We start from the raw sequence: 16,258 nt of genomic DNA, 5'->3' as shown, positions 1-16,258 counted from the left end.
TAAAGACGACATTTTATTGTATACTGCGAGATAGGCAGGGCTTAAATATGACAAATAAATAAATGAATAAATAAATAAGATGCCCTCTGTTTTGTCTTTGAATGAAGTCATATCCAAATATTATCAACATATCAATAACTGGCTTTTCCCAGTGCTGCCTATTTTAAAATCCCAGCATAACTTTATTTTTTTAATCTACGTGCAGCATTAATAGGGTTAATCACAATGTTGTGTTTTATGTTCTACAAGGAGGAAGTGAACATTAACTAGCAACAACCAAAAGACGATAATTGCAGATGAAAATTAAAAGAACTTTTCCCTTTTTAAATGGGTCGGATTGTTCTTTTCTTTTAACAAACTCATACATGCTACACATAATTTATGCTAACATGATATAGGCAATCAATCACAGCTGGATTTGCACAACACACCAAGTAATAAACCATGGTTTCAAAAGTATAGTTTATACAATCTGCTTGTTTCCACTAAAAGCTAAACTACACTTCATGGCTACACATTATCTGATCTCTTCCTAATGTTAAAATTCTGCTAACATTGTCAAGTACTGTTTTGTCAGAATAACACTGGGAGGAGGGAAAGGACATAAGATTGCTGGACCAAAACCACTGTGGATTAGGCTGAAGCCAAAGCAAATAGGGGAAAAATGTTCTTTAGCTTTCGATGCTCATATTTTTCTGCTGTCTTTTCTCCTCTCCCTCTCTCTGTGTCTTTCTTTTGACCAGCACATTATTGGGAAAAACATCTCGCCAGAAACCTGCTTGTAGTAACTATAGAGTAGCCCAGTGTTTCTTAATCTCAGCAATTTTATATTGTGTGGACTTTGACTCCCAGACTTGAGCAAAAACGATACACAAAGTCAGAAGCGCTCCTTCTCAATTATTTCTGAAGTGAGCACAACCCTAAAAATAATTCTTTCTTAGCCTGAAAGTTAGCCAAGTCTTATCTACCCTGACTGGCAGATCCGCAGTGTCGCAGATGGAAGTTTTTCATATCATCAGCTACCTTATTTATTTTTAAACGAGAGATTCTGGGAGTTTCGTTCTGGAATTGTGCCTATACCAAGCAGGTGCTTTGAGCTGTTGCCAAGCTGCCAAAAACTTGAAGACTGAAACCTGGCAGATAATATCTTGATGTGCATAAATTGGCAGGATAAACCTAGGAATGGTTATAACCATTATTTGCATTGCTAAGACTACATACACAAAACACCCACGCTGCCAAATAAAAACAGCAGGATGTAAAATTGAAATTGGTTTCCTGTATAAGGGGGACTTCTGTTTTCCATAATATAAATGTAAATCTATGTAAATATTATGTTGGGAATTTGGGAATGGAATTAAAGATATACCCAGCACACAGTGCCCCCAACACACTACTACTGCATATATTTACAGCGGCACGGACAGCCTTTGCACAGAAGTGGAAAGAGAAAGATACCCCAACTGAAGAGGAAATACTACTAAAAATTTTCAACCGCGCAGAAATGGATAGAGTCACTTTGGAACTCAAGGATAAAAGCGAAAAGCGGAGATAAATGTGTAGTGTTAGATTGGGGTGTGTTGATCAGTGGTGGGTTACTCCCGGTTCGGCCTGGCTCGGCCGAACCGGTAGCAGTGACGATATGATGTCACAGAACCGGTTCTCTTTGTTTGGGAGCTGCCCCCCCCCGTTATTCTTACCTTTTATTTGGCCCCGTCCCCAATCTATTTGCTGCCTCCCGAGTCCCAGCTGATCAGCTAGAAGGAAAAAAACTGTTTAAACTCTTGCCTCAGGGCTTCAAAGGGCCACCCTACAGCTGATCAGTGTTAAAAGGCAGTGTGGTAGACCGGGACACTCGAAAAACAAATGGGTAGACCGGGATGCTCCAAGAACAAATGGGTAGACCGGGATGCTCCAAGAACAAATGGCTAGACCAGGACACTCGAAAAACAAATGGGTAGACCGGGATGCTCCAAGAACAAATGGGTAGACCGGGATGCTCCAAGAACAAATGGCTAGACCGGGACACTCGAAAAACAAATGGGTAGACCGGGATGCTCCAAGAACAAATGGCTAGACCGGGATGCTCCAAGAACAAATGGGTAGACCGGGACACTCGAAAAACAAATGGGTAGACCGGGATGCTCCAAGAACAAATGGGTAGACCGGGATGCTCCAAGAACAAATGGGTAGACCGGGACACTCGAAAAACAAATGGGTAGACCGGGATGCTCCAAGAACAAATGGGTAGACCGGGACACTCGAAAAACAAATGGGTAGACCGGGATGCTCCAAGAACAAATGGGTAGACCGGGATGCTCCAAGAACAAATGGGTAGACCGGGATGCTCCAAGAACAAATGGCTAGACTGGGACACTCGAAAAACAAATGGGTAGACCGGGATGCTCCAAGAACAAATGGCTAGACCGGGATGCTCCAAGAACAAATGGGTAGACCGGGACACTCGAAAAACAAATGGGTAGACCGGGATGCTCCAAGAACAAATGGGTAGACCGGGATGCTCCAAGAACAAATGGGTAGACCGGGACACTCGAAAAACAAATGGGTAGACCGGGACGCTCGAAAAACAAATGGGTAGACCGGGATGCTCCAAGAACAAATGGGTAGACCGGGACACTCGAAAAACAAATGGGTAGACCGGGATGCTCCAAGAACAAATGGGTAGACCGGGATGCTCCAAGAACAAATGGGTAGACCGGGACACTCGAAAAACAAATGGGTAGACCGGGACGCTCGAAAAACAAATGGGTAGACCGGGATGCTCCAAGAACAAATGGGTAGACCGGGACACTCGAAAAACAAATGGGTAGACCGGGATGCTCCAAGAACAAATGGGTAGACCGGGATGCTCCAAGAACAAATGGGTAGACCGGGACACTTGAAAAACAAATGGGTAGACTGGGATGCTCCAAGAACAAATGGCTAGACCGGGACACTCGAAAAACAAATGGGTAGACCGGGATGCTCCAAGAACAAATGGGTAGATCGGGACACTCGAAAAACAAATGGGTAGACCGGGATGCTCCAAGAACAAATGGGTAGATTGGTGTCTCCAAAAACAAATGGGTAGACCGGTACACTTCTGCAAGCAGTTAAAAACCTGGTAGACCAGTACCTCTGCTAAATCCTAAAGAATTGTCACATGACCATCAAACCACACCCACAAAATAAGCCACACCCACAGAATAGGTAATAAAATTTTTTAGAACCCACCCCTGGTGTTGATGGCTGGCTTTTAAGTCATTAGCTGTCCTTTGTTTGTGCTGCCCAGCCCTTGTCTTCTAAGTCAGTGTTGGCAAACCTTTTTGGCACTGAGTGCCGAAACGGGAGCATGCACAAATGAACGCACACGCACGTACCGGAAACTGGAAGAGCAGCCGCCCGGTGTTCATGTGCGCACCGGGCCGCTGTTTTTCCGGTTTCCAGTGCATGCATGCGCACCGGCCACCTGGTTTTCTGATTTCTGGCGTGCATGTGTGTGCAAAGACCAGCTGGTTGGTGCGTATGCCTACACAGGAAACTGGAAGAACAGCGGCCCAATGTGCATGCACGTGCTGGGAAGATGATCTTCTGGTTTCCGGCACACGCATGAACACCGGCCACCTGGCCTTCTAGTTTCATGTGCGTGTGAAGACTAGCTGGCTGGCGCACATCGGAAACCGGAAGATCATCTTCCTGGCATGCACATGCACGCAAGGCGGCTGCTCTTCTGGTTTCTGGCGCTCCCCTGCATGTGAAGACCAGCTGGCTGGTGCTGAAACCCGGAAGAGCAACGGGCGATGGCTCACGTGCCCGGAGAGATGGTTCTCTGTGCCACTTCCGGCAAGTGTGCCATAGGTACTTGATAGGCTGGTGGTAAATCAGCACTCCTGTTAACTGACAAGGGGCGTGTTTCCCAGGCTTCAATCACCTCCCTGGCTGTTTTTGTGCCTGCTCATCCAACAATTTTAGTAGCTGCAAAATTGAATGTGTGTCATTGTTCGTTGCAGTGTGAGGCTACCAAGGAGTTCGGGTCTCCTCGTCTGACCGCTTGCTTGTGTCCTTGCAATCTGGTGGTTAGCTTCCTCCCCGTCTGTCCTACATAGTCTCAGGGGGGTAGATTATGGAAATAAAGAAACTCGTATGGAACCTTAAAGAGATTGAGTAAAATAAAAATGTACTTATTATTGTTGTTAAGATTAGATACTTCTTATTATTTCCCCCCCTTTTTTCTATCTCTTTTTTTACTGTACTTGTACATTTAATGAAATAAGAAAGCCAGCTCTTGTTTTCTTCCTGAAGTTTTCCGAGTAATGCTAAAAAAGTGATTTCCTATGTCTATTCTGAAAAATTTCCTTACAATTTCCCTGCCTCACTGGGATTTTCCCCACGGTCTCCCGCTCAAGTAACAAAGCAGATCAGATTCTTCTAGAGATCAACCAACTTAGTGCCAGATGCCGCAAGGCATGATTAAAAATGAATGGGAATTCTCTGAAGGAACGTTGCAGCCTGAACCATCAAGTCTATATTTATCTGAGGAAACTCCCTTTAGGAACTGGTGCAGCAACTCGTGCAAAAACCACGTCATTGGTTTACACAACGTGAACGACGCGCTCCTGTTCACACTTTCCACATTCCGACCATTTTTAAAATGCAAGTAGTCCTCGACTTGTAACAGTTCCTTTAGTGATCAAAGTGACATCGAAAAGTGACTTAGGACAGTTTGTTTAGTGACGGTTTGAAGTTTACAACAAGTCACTGAAAGAAGTCACGATCGATTTTTGACTTACGACCAATTTTATTTATTTATTTATTGGTTTGATTTATATGCCGCCCTTTTCCGGAGACTCAGGGAGGCTTACAATGCGTTAAGCAATAGCCTTCATGCTTTTGTATATACCTGCTTAGAAGGGCTTTCTCCCCCCCCCCCCAGCGGTGTTCTTTTTTTTATATACAAACTCAGCTTATTGCCCCCCACAATCCGGGTCCTCATTTTACCTACCTCGAAAGGATGGAAGGCTGAGTCAACCTTGAGCCTGGTGAGATTTGAACTTGCAGTAAATTGCAGGCAGCTGGTGTTACTTAACAGTGCTTTAGTCTGCTGCGCCACCAAGGCTCTTTTCACACTTAACAACCACTGTGGTTTTTTCCCCCATGGTCACGGGATCAAAATTCAGACAACTGAATCATAGTTATGACGGTTGCAGTGTCTCGGGATTGTGTGCTCAGCTTTTGCGACCTTCTGACAAGCCAAAGTCAATGGGGAAACCAGATTCACTGAACAAGTGTGTTACTAACTTAGACAACCACAATGATTAAATAAAATTTTTAAAAAGCCTGACTAGGTGGCTCAGCGGCTAAGACACCGAGCTTGTCAATCAGAAAGGTCGGCAGTTCGGCGGTTCGAATCCCTAGTACAGGTCTCCTGTGTGAGCAGGGGGTTGGACTAGATGACCTCCAAGGTCCCTTCCAACTCTTGTTACTGATTCGCTTAACAACTGTGGCAAGAAAAGTTGTAAAATGAGGCAAAATCCACTTAACTGTCTCGCTTAACAACATAAATTTGGGCTCCATTGCGGTCGTTAAGTCGAGGACTACCTGCAGCAAAAGCAGCCAGGGAATGGAAGGGAACGACGGCACCCACGAGCGATTTCCCTCCCGCTCCCACCCCTCAGGAATGCCGGTGACGTCATCGCCCAAGAAAAGAGAGGCGGGAGGGGGAAAGACCGGGCAGAGGAAAAGAAAAGAAAAAAAAAAAAAAACTCCGCAGCGTCCCTCGACCGACTGCGTCACTGCATTCTTCCTTGTGACGCAGCCCCAGCGGAGGGCGGGGCGGGGCGAGGAGGAAAAAAAGAATGACGGCACGTCACGTGCAGGGGCGTGGCCCCACTGCCACCGCCCTCAAGGTGGAGCGCGTCACGTGGCCTAGAAATTTTTTTTTTTTAAAGCGAGGAGGGGGGGCCCGGCGCGGGCCGAAGGAGGCCCGATTTAAAGAGAATGGTGCCTGTCACGTGATCCGGGCGTCCCGGAAAGACCTCGGAGGCGGCTTCTTCGGCGGCCATTTCCCCGTCCGCGCGTGCGCGTGTGAGGAGGGTGTGGGGGGGGTGGAAAAAAAAAAGAAAGAAAAGAAAGGCGACGCCCACTCGGGCGGGAGCTGAGGCGGCCTTCTCCCTGGATGACAAACCCCGGCCCTTCCGGAAGGCGGAGCTCGCAGCCGGGCGTCTAAAAGGGTTGGGTGGCGGCGTTAAGGCCGGTCGGCCGGGGCTGCCCGCCCTCCTTTTTTTCCTCCTCCTCCTCCTCCTCCTCCTCCCTCTTTCCCATCCCTGCTTCCCCGCCAAGGAGCAGCCGCGGCCGCGTTAAGGGAGCTTGGGCACCATGTCGGGGCAGAGCCTGACCGATCGCATCACGGCGGCGCAGCACAGCGTGACGGGCTCGGCCGTCTCCAAGACCGTCTGCAAGGCCACCACGCACGAGGTGATGGGCCCCAAGAAGAAGCACCTCGACTGTGAGTCCGACGCCGTCGCCTCCTCCTCCTCTTCCTCTCGGGGCTGCCTTTTCCTCAGCCTTCCTTCTTCCCCTCAGGCCGAGCCTCCTTCACGGCTTTTCTCCCGCTTCGTGAGGGGAGTGGGAGAAGAAGGGGCGCCTCCATTGCCGCCCCCCCCTCGGCGGGCCCTTTTGGGGCGGTGGAGCCTCGGGGATCCCCTCTCTTTCCCTCAGGGCTCCCTCCGGCGCCCTCGTCGTGGAGGAGGGACGGAGGGTGACAAACTTTCTTAGGGCAGCTTCTTGTTAAGCGAGCCCTCTGGGTTTCTTTTCCTTCCTATCCGCCTTCTCTCTCTCTCTCTTTTTTTTTTATTCCCCTCCCTCAAATCAAAAACTCTTGAAGGAATTTTGCCTTGGAAAAAAGCGCAGCGTTCCTGTTAAAATTTGGCCGCAAGGAATGAGGCGCCCCTTCGTGAAGAGATTTGTTTCGAAATAATAATAAATAGCAAATAATAAAACGTTCAGTTGACTGAGTTTCATGTTGGACGAATAAAAGTATAATCATCATAAAATAAAATAATATTTAGGATACATTTTTAAAGGTTCAGTTGACTGAGTTTCATGTTGGACCAATAAAAGTATAATCATAAAATAATATTTAGGATACATTTTTAAAGGTTCGGTTGACCGAGTTTCATGTTGGACGAATAAAAGTATAATCATCATAAAATAAAATAATATTTAGGATACATTTTTAAAGGTTCAATTGACTTGAGTTTCATGTTGAACGAATAAAAGTATAATTATAAAATAATAATACTTGGGATACATTTTTTAAGGTTTGGTTGACTTGAGTTTCATGTTTAATGAATAAAAGTATAATCATTATAAAGTAAAATAATATTTGGGATACATTTTTAAATGTTCGGTTGACTTGAGTTTCATGTTTAATGAATAAAAGGATAATCAAAATAATATTTAGGATACATTTTTAAAGGCTCAGTTGACTGAGTTTCATGTTTAATGAATAAAAGGATAATCATAAAATAAAATATTGGTGATACATTTTTAAATGTTCAGTTGGCTGAGTTTCATGTTTAATGAATAAGAGAGACAATAATAATAAAGGTCCTTTAAAATAATTCAGCACCATTAGTCTGATTAAGTCCCCCCTCTGATGCCACGCTGTTCCTTGTGCTTTTCTGTGGTTTTCCTTTGCTGCTTAACGGGGCTGCCTTTTAATTTTGGCTTTTAAATGAATTTTTCCTGTGCTTTTTTTTTTTCTCCTCCTCCTCCCCTAATGTCTTAAATCTGCATTTTTGTGGCAGCTTCTGCAGGGAGTATTTGTAATTTAATCCTGCCCCACCATCTCAGTTTTATCTGATTCAGAAGTTTCACTTCCTTTCAACCATTCGGTTCTTTTGACTCTTCGTAGGTATACAGGTGTGGTCCTCCACTAGGTAACCAAAAGCAAGAATACTAATACAAGTAGACCTTGACTTACAACAGTTTGTTTAGTGACCCTTTGAAGTTTACAACAAGTCACTGAAAGAAGTGACTTACAACCGATTTTCACACTTAACCACTGTGGCGTCCCCATGGTCACAGGATCAAAATTCAGAAGCTTGGCAACTGACTCCTATTTATGACCGTTCCTGTGTCCTGGAGTCATGTGATCCCCTTTTGCAGCCTTCAGACAAGCAAAGTCAATGGGGAAGCCAGATTCACTTAACAACCATGTGATTAACAACTGCACTGATTCACTTAACTGTGGCAAGAAAGGCCATAAAATGGGGCAAAATTCACTTAACAGAATTTTTGGGCTCAATTGAGGTCATAAATTGAGGGCTATCTTTACAGAATTGTCTGATGGTGAGATGGGTGGTCTATAAATTTAATAAATAAATAGTGTGGGAAGTTTAATCATTCTTCCCCCTTCCCTTCCACAATTTTAGTTTACCCTTGGTTGTTTGTGAAAGTTGAGAAGCTGAAACCACTTTTCTGGTTTTACCCTGGTCCCGCCTTCAGCACAATAGGGATAAATTTGAATTAGGTGTCTCTAACTCTAATTGCAAAGCCAGTATAAATGATAATTTAAAATTTAAGAGATTAAGCAGCTGCTTAGGAAGCCAACAGTAGTAATTCTTCACCTATTAGCGAGGCTTTTGCTTTCCTCTGAATTGAATATTTTACTGAAATATTAAGTAGTTTTTAATGAAGTCATGTGGAGGGATATGATCTATATATTGGGTATCCATTAACATGAGAGGGAGGATTTTTGACATATGATGATCCTTGTTGTTACCTGTATTGCCCCTAAAGAGTTTTAATGCAAAAATGTCTTCGTTTCTCTTTTCATCCCATTTCATAATGTAAACTGCATTGCAACATTACGATAATTTCATTTACTGCACTCTCAAATTAACAAGTGATACTTGTTAGCTTTAAGGCCTTCTTCCTGTTAATATGTGGGATCAGTCTTCAACTAAATGTGACAGGGAAAGCTAGCATTCAGTAAAACCACATTTTATTGACTGACTTTTCTGGCTTAAAATCGGGACTACAGCTATCACAAACTTGTCTGAAATTGCCTTGTGGTGTTATATAAAGTAGATCTTTGCATTCTGAGAACTTAATTGTAATTCAGAACCATCTCTCCAGCAAATTTTGCTCAATTTATAGTCTAGAACTAACTTGAAGAATGATTTCATGTGATTAATTTTGTACAGATTCTATGTTTGTAAAGCCTCTGTTCTGCATTTATAGTTCATTGACCCCAAACATGTTATTTCCTTCGCTTTCTTTTGGTTCCTTGCTCCTTATTAAAATGTCTGAAAAATGAGAAGAAATGGCATTTCTGGCAAACAAAATATTTGGCCTATGCTTCAGGGGTTTTTAAAATGTTTATTGGATATAATTGTCAGTAAATGTTCTTAGGTATTGGCTTAAAGTAGTGTTTCTCAACCTCAGCAACTTCAAAATGTGTGGACTTCAACTCCCAGAATTCCCTAGCCAGCAAGGCTGACTGAGGAATTCTGGGAGTGGAAGTCCATACATCTTTTTGCTGAGGTTGAAAAATACTACTTTAGAGAATTCTTGGAAAAGTCTTACTATTGTGTACTTTTGTGTGGGACTTGAGAATCTCAGTTTTATGTACACTTGAACACTAGGCATGTTTTTGAATAGAAAGCACTCTTCTTAGTACCTGTACAATTCTTTAGTCAAAAAGAGAGCTGAGGGGTTGTTTTTCTGCACTACCTTCATTATTTTGAACCATAATGTAGAGCTTTTTGCAAACAAGTTAATAGAATGGAGTCCGGCCTTTACCATATAATTTGGCCTATTGAAGCATTGAAAGCTATTTGTACCATTTGTTCAAGATCCAGTTCCATTTATCTTCTAAATGCAGATTTGAAATTCTTGTTTTTAATCTGCCAAGTGGTTCTGTTCTTAAGAAAGAGTTCAGAATACTTAGCTTCTTAATCCCCATTCAAATTGCCCACCATCATCCATAACTAACTGATTAACAGAATAATAGAGTTGGAAGGGATCTTCTAGTCCAACCCCCTACTCAAGCAGGAAACCACCATTTTCAGATAAATGGTTGTGTCTAATCTCTTCTTAAAAACTTCCAGTGATGGAGCACCCACAACTTCTGAAGGGAAGCCATTCCACTGGTTCATTGTTCTCACTGTCAGGAAATTTCTCTTTAGTTCTAGGTTGGTTCTCCTTGATTAGTTTCCACCCATTATTTCTTTCCTGTCTTCAGGTGCTTTGGAGAATAGGTTGACCCTTTGCTCTTTGTGGCAGCCCTTGAGATATTGGAAGACTGCTATCATGTCAAGCCTAATCCTTCTTTTCATTAAACTAGACATACCCAATTCCTGCACACGTTCCTGCAATTGGGCTAATAAGGCCTTGGTTATTTTATTATATAAACAAAAGCCTGGATTCAACATTTTCTCTGCTAAAACTTCAGGTTTAATTTTCAGCTTTATGCCTTATCATTTCTCAAGCTAATATGGTACAGTGGTTGAAGTATCATAGAGAAAGTTTGAGTTGTTCATTGTAACAGAAGTTAGATTTTTTAAAAAAAAAACATAGGTTAAATTTATGCTGCGTCTATAAGATTCAGGGAGAAACACCTGGAATTTTGAATGCTGCAGCCTTCAAATGCTTGATTGCATCTGTCCTTCCTGTGATTTGTCTACATGTTTTCTGTGAGCCGCATCTCTATACTAAATCCTTTAACTGACATTTATTTGACACTAGGAACACTGCAGCTTTCCAGTAATGCTTTTACCATATGCTCTGCTGTCTTTGGAATCCCAGGATTGAAAAATCCTCTGCTATGCTATTTTATAATTTCCAACACTCAGTTCTTTTTTATAACTCAACTCATTAATACAATAAAAATAACTACCTGCTCAGTATGTGCTCACATTGTTGTAATGTCAGTTATAATTGCCTTGTGGGTTGGGCTAGAACAATATCTAAGTCTGGACGAGATAATATGGAGACGGCTGTAGGAGATGACCAGGCTGAGGGAGGGGTCAAGCACATCATCAGTCTCAAGTGCCCACATGAGATCTAAGTCCAGATAACCTTGAATTCTTTTGACTCTTATCTACAGCCAAGTTGTTTTGACTATTAGTTCAGATTCTTGTAGAGTGTTTACCAATAAACCTGTTTTCATTTGAACCTGCCTTGATTCCTGATTTCCGTGCTTGACCAAGGCTTTGGCTAAGACAATTGCATTGGCAAGATTCCTATCATTTGTTTCATAGGGCTTTTTTACAATGAAGGTCAGATTTGAACTGTGAAATGTGGTTGCAGCTGCTGAAGTCTAGATGGATTGTATAAAGTGAGATCTCACACTAAAGCATGCAGAGTGATTCTGAAGTTCTTATCATTTTCCATTTAGTGGTCCTGATGCTTTTTAGAAGGCTTATAAAACCCATGTGCACTTTTAAGTAGCTTTCAGAGTTTTGTGATGGTTTTGTACTTGAAGATGCCAGCATGTACTTTAGCTAAAATGCAGTCTCATTGGTGAGAGATGTCTTTAATTATTCTTGTATTTATTACAGGTAGTCCTTGATTTACAACCACAATTGACCCCAAAATTTCTGTTGCTGAGCAAGACAGTTAAGTGAGTTTTTCCCAATTTTATGACCTTTCTTGCCAGAGTTAAGTGAATCATTGCAGTTAAGTTAGTAACATGGTCATTAAATGAATCTGGCTTCCCCATTGACTTTGCTGGTCAGAAGGTCACAAAGGGGGAATCACATGACCTCGGGACACACCAACTATCATAAATACATGCCAGTTGCCAAGCACCTGAATTTTAATCACATGACCATGGGGATGCTGCAACAGTCATAAGTGAAAATGCTGACAAGTTACTTTTTTTAAAAAGCAGGATTGTATCTTTGAATGGTCACTAAACGAATGGTTGTAAATTGAGGACTATCTAGTGATGCTGTGTGAAATATTGTTCTGTGGAGCCAATGTCATTTTTCAGGTCAAGAATGATCTAGGGACATCCCAGTTGGTGTATCTTTTGCAGTTGCTTAAGACAGTGTTTCTCAACCTTGCCAGCTTTAAGATATGTGGACTTCAACCCCCAGAATGTCTCAGCTATGCTTTGGATTTTATAGATGTTTTTCTGTATTGCTTTTATATTTGCATTATTTTATAGCTTTGTGATAATTTTATAAACCACCCTGTTTATTCATGGCAGGTGGCATATACATCCAATGAATAAGTGAATTCTTTTCTTTCTCCACACCAGGATTATAGTTAATCAGTTTCTAACCTGCATTGCACACCTGAGTGCTTAGGTGCTGTATTAAACATTTCCCTAAATGAGGTCATGTTAAAAAATTTTTTGCAAGCTTGATTTTTTTTTTTTAATTGACAATTGAAGTGCCTTTCAAGTGAGCTCGCTTGGGGATTGAAAACATTTGGAACAAAGTTGCTGCAGTTGATTCACCTTGTTTTGAAGACTTATTTACACATTAGGTTTGGAATTTGTTTCAGAAATTCTGAAACAATTCTCCACTGCTTAGCAAATTGTGCTTCATCACTTTAACCTGCGTTGTCACAAACCAATTTATTTCATGGGGCCTGATTTCAAGGAATATTTGGGCTGTTTATTGATGCTGGACAAACAGCTGCCAACACCAATTTCTCATCTGAAATAGGAATAAAAATATCCACCTGGTGTTTTTATGTGTGCCTATACAGCATTGTGGAAATCTGTTTGCAGATTAAATGTTCTGACTGAATGTTAGGTAACCACACTGTTACATGAACAGCTTGTCTGTAGTATAATCATTCCACCTTGCCCTTATACATTATGTAGGGTGCTTATTTCTAGCCTTAACATTAAAATTTTGGTCTTCCTTAAAACCTTTCTTTCATTCTAAAATAGCTAATTTTAGAATGGTCTGTGACTCTGTTTTCATAAAATAGCAACTGGTTCAAAAATGGTTTTGTGGCACTAATAGCAAGCAACTAAAATACCTTTATCCTGTGTTTTAGATTACAACTCTTTTCATGTATTATCAATGCTGCCCGACATTTATGGAGACTTTACTGTAGTCCTGATATCTTAATTGGATGAGATTGGTATGTGTTAAAAAGGAAACTCCATTAAAGGGACTTGCATACTATGATTTTCCTATTATACCAAAAGCAGATGTGCTTGAGCCTAAGGATTGACCAGCATTATTGCTGTCACACAGAAATCTTGAGCACAGATATTAGAATTGGTATTGTTTTTATCACAGTGTACCTGCTGAATAAAGAAATATAATATTATTTTTAAAAAACCCTAATTCTTCTTTGAACTTTAGGATGACAAATTGGCTTTCACATGGATGGAAAGGCCAGCTTGGCAATCTTGGGGGAGAATATATATGACTTAATTATATTTATTTTATTTGTATCCTGCCTTTATTATTTTTACAAAAAACTCAAGGTTGAGAACATACCCAACCCATCTTCCTCCTATTTTCCCAGAACAACAATTTTGTGCGGTGACCTGGGCTGAGAGAGTGACTGGCCCAAAGTCATCCAGCTGGCTTTTGTGGCTACGGCAGGACTTCAACTCATGGTCTGCCACTTTCTAGGCTAGTGCCTTAATCACTAGAGACCAAACTGGCTCTCTGATGATGATGCACATAAAAAGGATGAATGAACAATCTATGCAAAATGAAGTTGCTTGTTATCTTGCCTTGACTTCCTCACTGTTGTTTAGAGTTCGCTAGAATTTTAAATTAATTTTTATTTAGTTTATGAAACAGATTCCATCACAGTAATTGGCAGATATTTTTTATTCTGCAACAAACTTGTGAGTTGAGTTGAGTTGACAGAGAGTGATTGGCCCAAATTCACCCAGACAGTTTCCATGTCTAAGGCGGGACTTAGCATCATTACAATAATGCTAGGTCTACTATTTAGAATTGTTGATTGACACTTTCTTCCAAAAGTATACATTTCTAATGAGAATAGTTGTTCTCTTTTCTCATGAACTCTTCACTGAATATTTTTTCCTTTACTACTTCTAGTGTGGCACTTCGGTACCTAAATCTACAAGAGTGAAATTTGTGGTATTTTCACATGATTGCTTAATGCATAATGAGTTTAATAAGATCCTGTGATCAAATTTGCAGTTTCTGGTCCTCTGGGGCTATAAATCCCTTTAAAAATTGAATTAATGGGTGCCAGCTAGAAATATTTTGATATTTAATTTATTCCTGCATTCCTGTATTATAGCTGCAATTCTTTTTTCTTAATATCACATTTTTATTACCCCAAATAATCTAGAGGCTCAGGATTAGTTTTTGCTTGATCCAATAAAATTGGGCAGCAGGGTAAAAGATTGAACTCTAACTTATTTTTCTGTGCTGAATATTCACTTGTTTACTAAAAATATAAAATACCTTTATTCTATTAATATAGCAGAACCACGAAGGCTAAATATCTCTTTAGTTTGATACTATGTATTCAGGAAGAAGCACTATGGTAGATTTCATTGGCACAATCAGTGATGTTTTAGATGCCATTGAAGTAACTCTATGAATCAATCATAAATATGTGGAGGTCCTGGCATTCTGTAATAGCAATGAAATTAATACTTTCTAGATAGCTTTCTGTTGCTTTTACATTAACACGTGAATTGATATAAATTGCAATCATTACGAGTTTGCTCCACTGTGTCCCACAGGTTAGTGTTCTTTTATTTTAGGTCAATTTTTTCTGAAATTTTAACATTAGAATATATAATGTAGCTGTAAAATGAAATTAGAACTAGGCTGAAGCTTTTAGTATGATTAAATAACACAGCTGAGGTCAGTTCAAAGCTTTAGTTATATCAAAAAAAAAAATAGTATTGTCGGCATCAGTTATTCTAATGTTGCTAGACAATGCCATATTGTCTATGATACTGTTGGCCATCTGCCCTAGGATATTTCCTGAAACTTATCCATTAGCACGCAAAATATCATTATTTCAGAAGTTCATTCTGAATAATAATGCTTGGATTGCTCTGCACTACAATAGTTTAAGTAATCATTCAATTCAAAATGGTCCATTAGCAGTTTTTCTCTTTATTGTTGTGAATAGCAATTACCTTATATCAATAAATAAGATTTTCTGGTTGTCCAGAAAATATACTTTTGTTTAGTAATGTTTTGCTTGGTGTGTATATAAATGGTTATAAATATAACACACAAGTCTTCAGTTGCCTTATTACTACTTTGGTGTTTTTCCCCCCACTGGAAGCACTTGTTGCAAGAAGAAATTGAGTTATCTTTCAATTATTTTTCCAACACCACTTCTGTGTCATCTGATCAGTCTTGTTTCAATGACAGCTCTAGGTTTTTAAAGATGATTGATCACTGGTGCTCTTTTTGGAATTTGGAATAAAGTATTGATCAGCAGCCATGCTATGATTCCTACAGTACTCCCTAAATGATGCTCAAAAATAAAAATTAAAAAATTTAATGTCACAAATCTCAAGGAATTGGGAACATTATTATAATATTGGATCCCCAAAAATATTAAGAATGAGATGTAGAAGTTCTGTTGAGTTTTGCTGATGTTTTAAAAGGATGGGGGGAATAGATATGCTATCATACAGTAAGCAGCAAATGCTACTGTATGATAGCATATCTATTCTCCTCACCCTTTCTGCTGGGAAAGATTGCTGAGCCGCCTAAAATATTTATTGGAAATATATGAGACATTTATCTCCAACCAGTCACATTCACAAAGCATGCTTTCCTTCCTTCCTTCCTTCCTTCCTTCCTTCCTTCCTTCCTTCCCTCCCTCCCTCCCTCCCTCCCTCCCTCCCCAGTCTGATTGTCCCTGGTACAAGCCTTTATTAATTCTGCTTATTAATGACACACACTGATCTGTCTTACTTTTTGACCTTGGCTCTGTCTTATGGAGTTAGATGCCCCTATAGTGTTATCTATCTCTAATCTAAACCAGTTAGTGTTATTTATTGATAGCTGTGACCTTGGAGAGGCGATATTTTAGTTCTGCCTATTTTAAAACAAAAAATGTTTTGTGTCTTAAAAATCAACAAATAATGCCTTAATTACCCTGTTTAACAAGCCTAACAAATGTGTTAAGATGGTGTAACTTTGTGTGATATGCATAATAATGAAGCAATATTATGCATAATATGCTGTGAATCCATACACATCTTTTAGATTATAAAGAACTGTTGTTTCAGACTAAGCACATTTATGATTGCCACTTTGATATA

The 16,258-nt window shown here is 40.6% G+C and overlaps 1 protein-coding gene across 20 annotated transcripts in view; it reads left to right on the top strand.

Moving 5' to 3' along the window:
* The first annotated feature begins 5,870 nt into the window (after positions 1 to 5,870).
* The window catches only part of PICALM (phosphatidylinositol binding clathrin assembly protein), an 81,022-nt gene continuing 70,634 nt past the window's right edge, over positions 5,871 to 16,258 (top strand). For all 20 annotated transcript variants that reach the window (XM_087895850.1, XM_087895846.1, XM_087895845.1 and 17 more), the window contains exon 1: positions 5,871 to 6,505. In XM_087895850.1, the coding sequence (XP_087751976.1) occupies positions 6,376 to 6,505 (130 nt within the window). In that variant the 5' untranslated portion in view covers positions 5,871 to 6,375. The remainder of the gene's footprint in view (positions 6,506 to 16,258) is intronic.

The sequence above is a fragment of the Pantherophis guttatus genome, chromosome 5, assembly GCF_059756535.1.
Source record: "Pantherophis guttatus breed Tessera chromosome 5, ASM5975653v1, whole genome shotgun sequence".
NCBI lineage: Eukaryota > Metazoa > Chordata > Lepidosauria > Squamata > Colubridae > Pantherophis > Pantherophis guttatus.
This window is presented reverse-complemented; position numbering and strand designations above follow the sequence as displayed.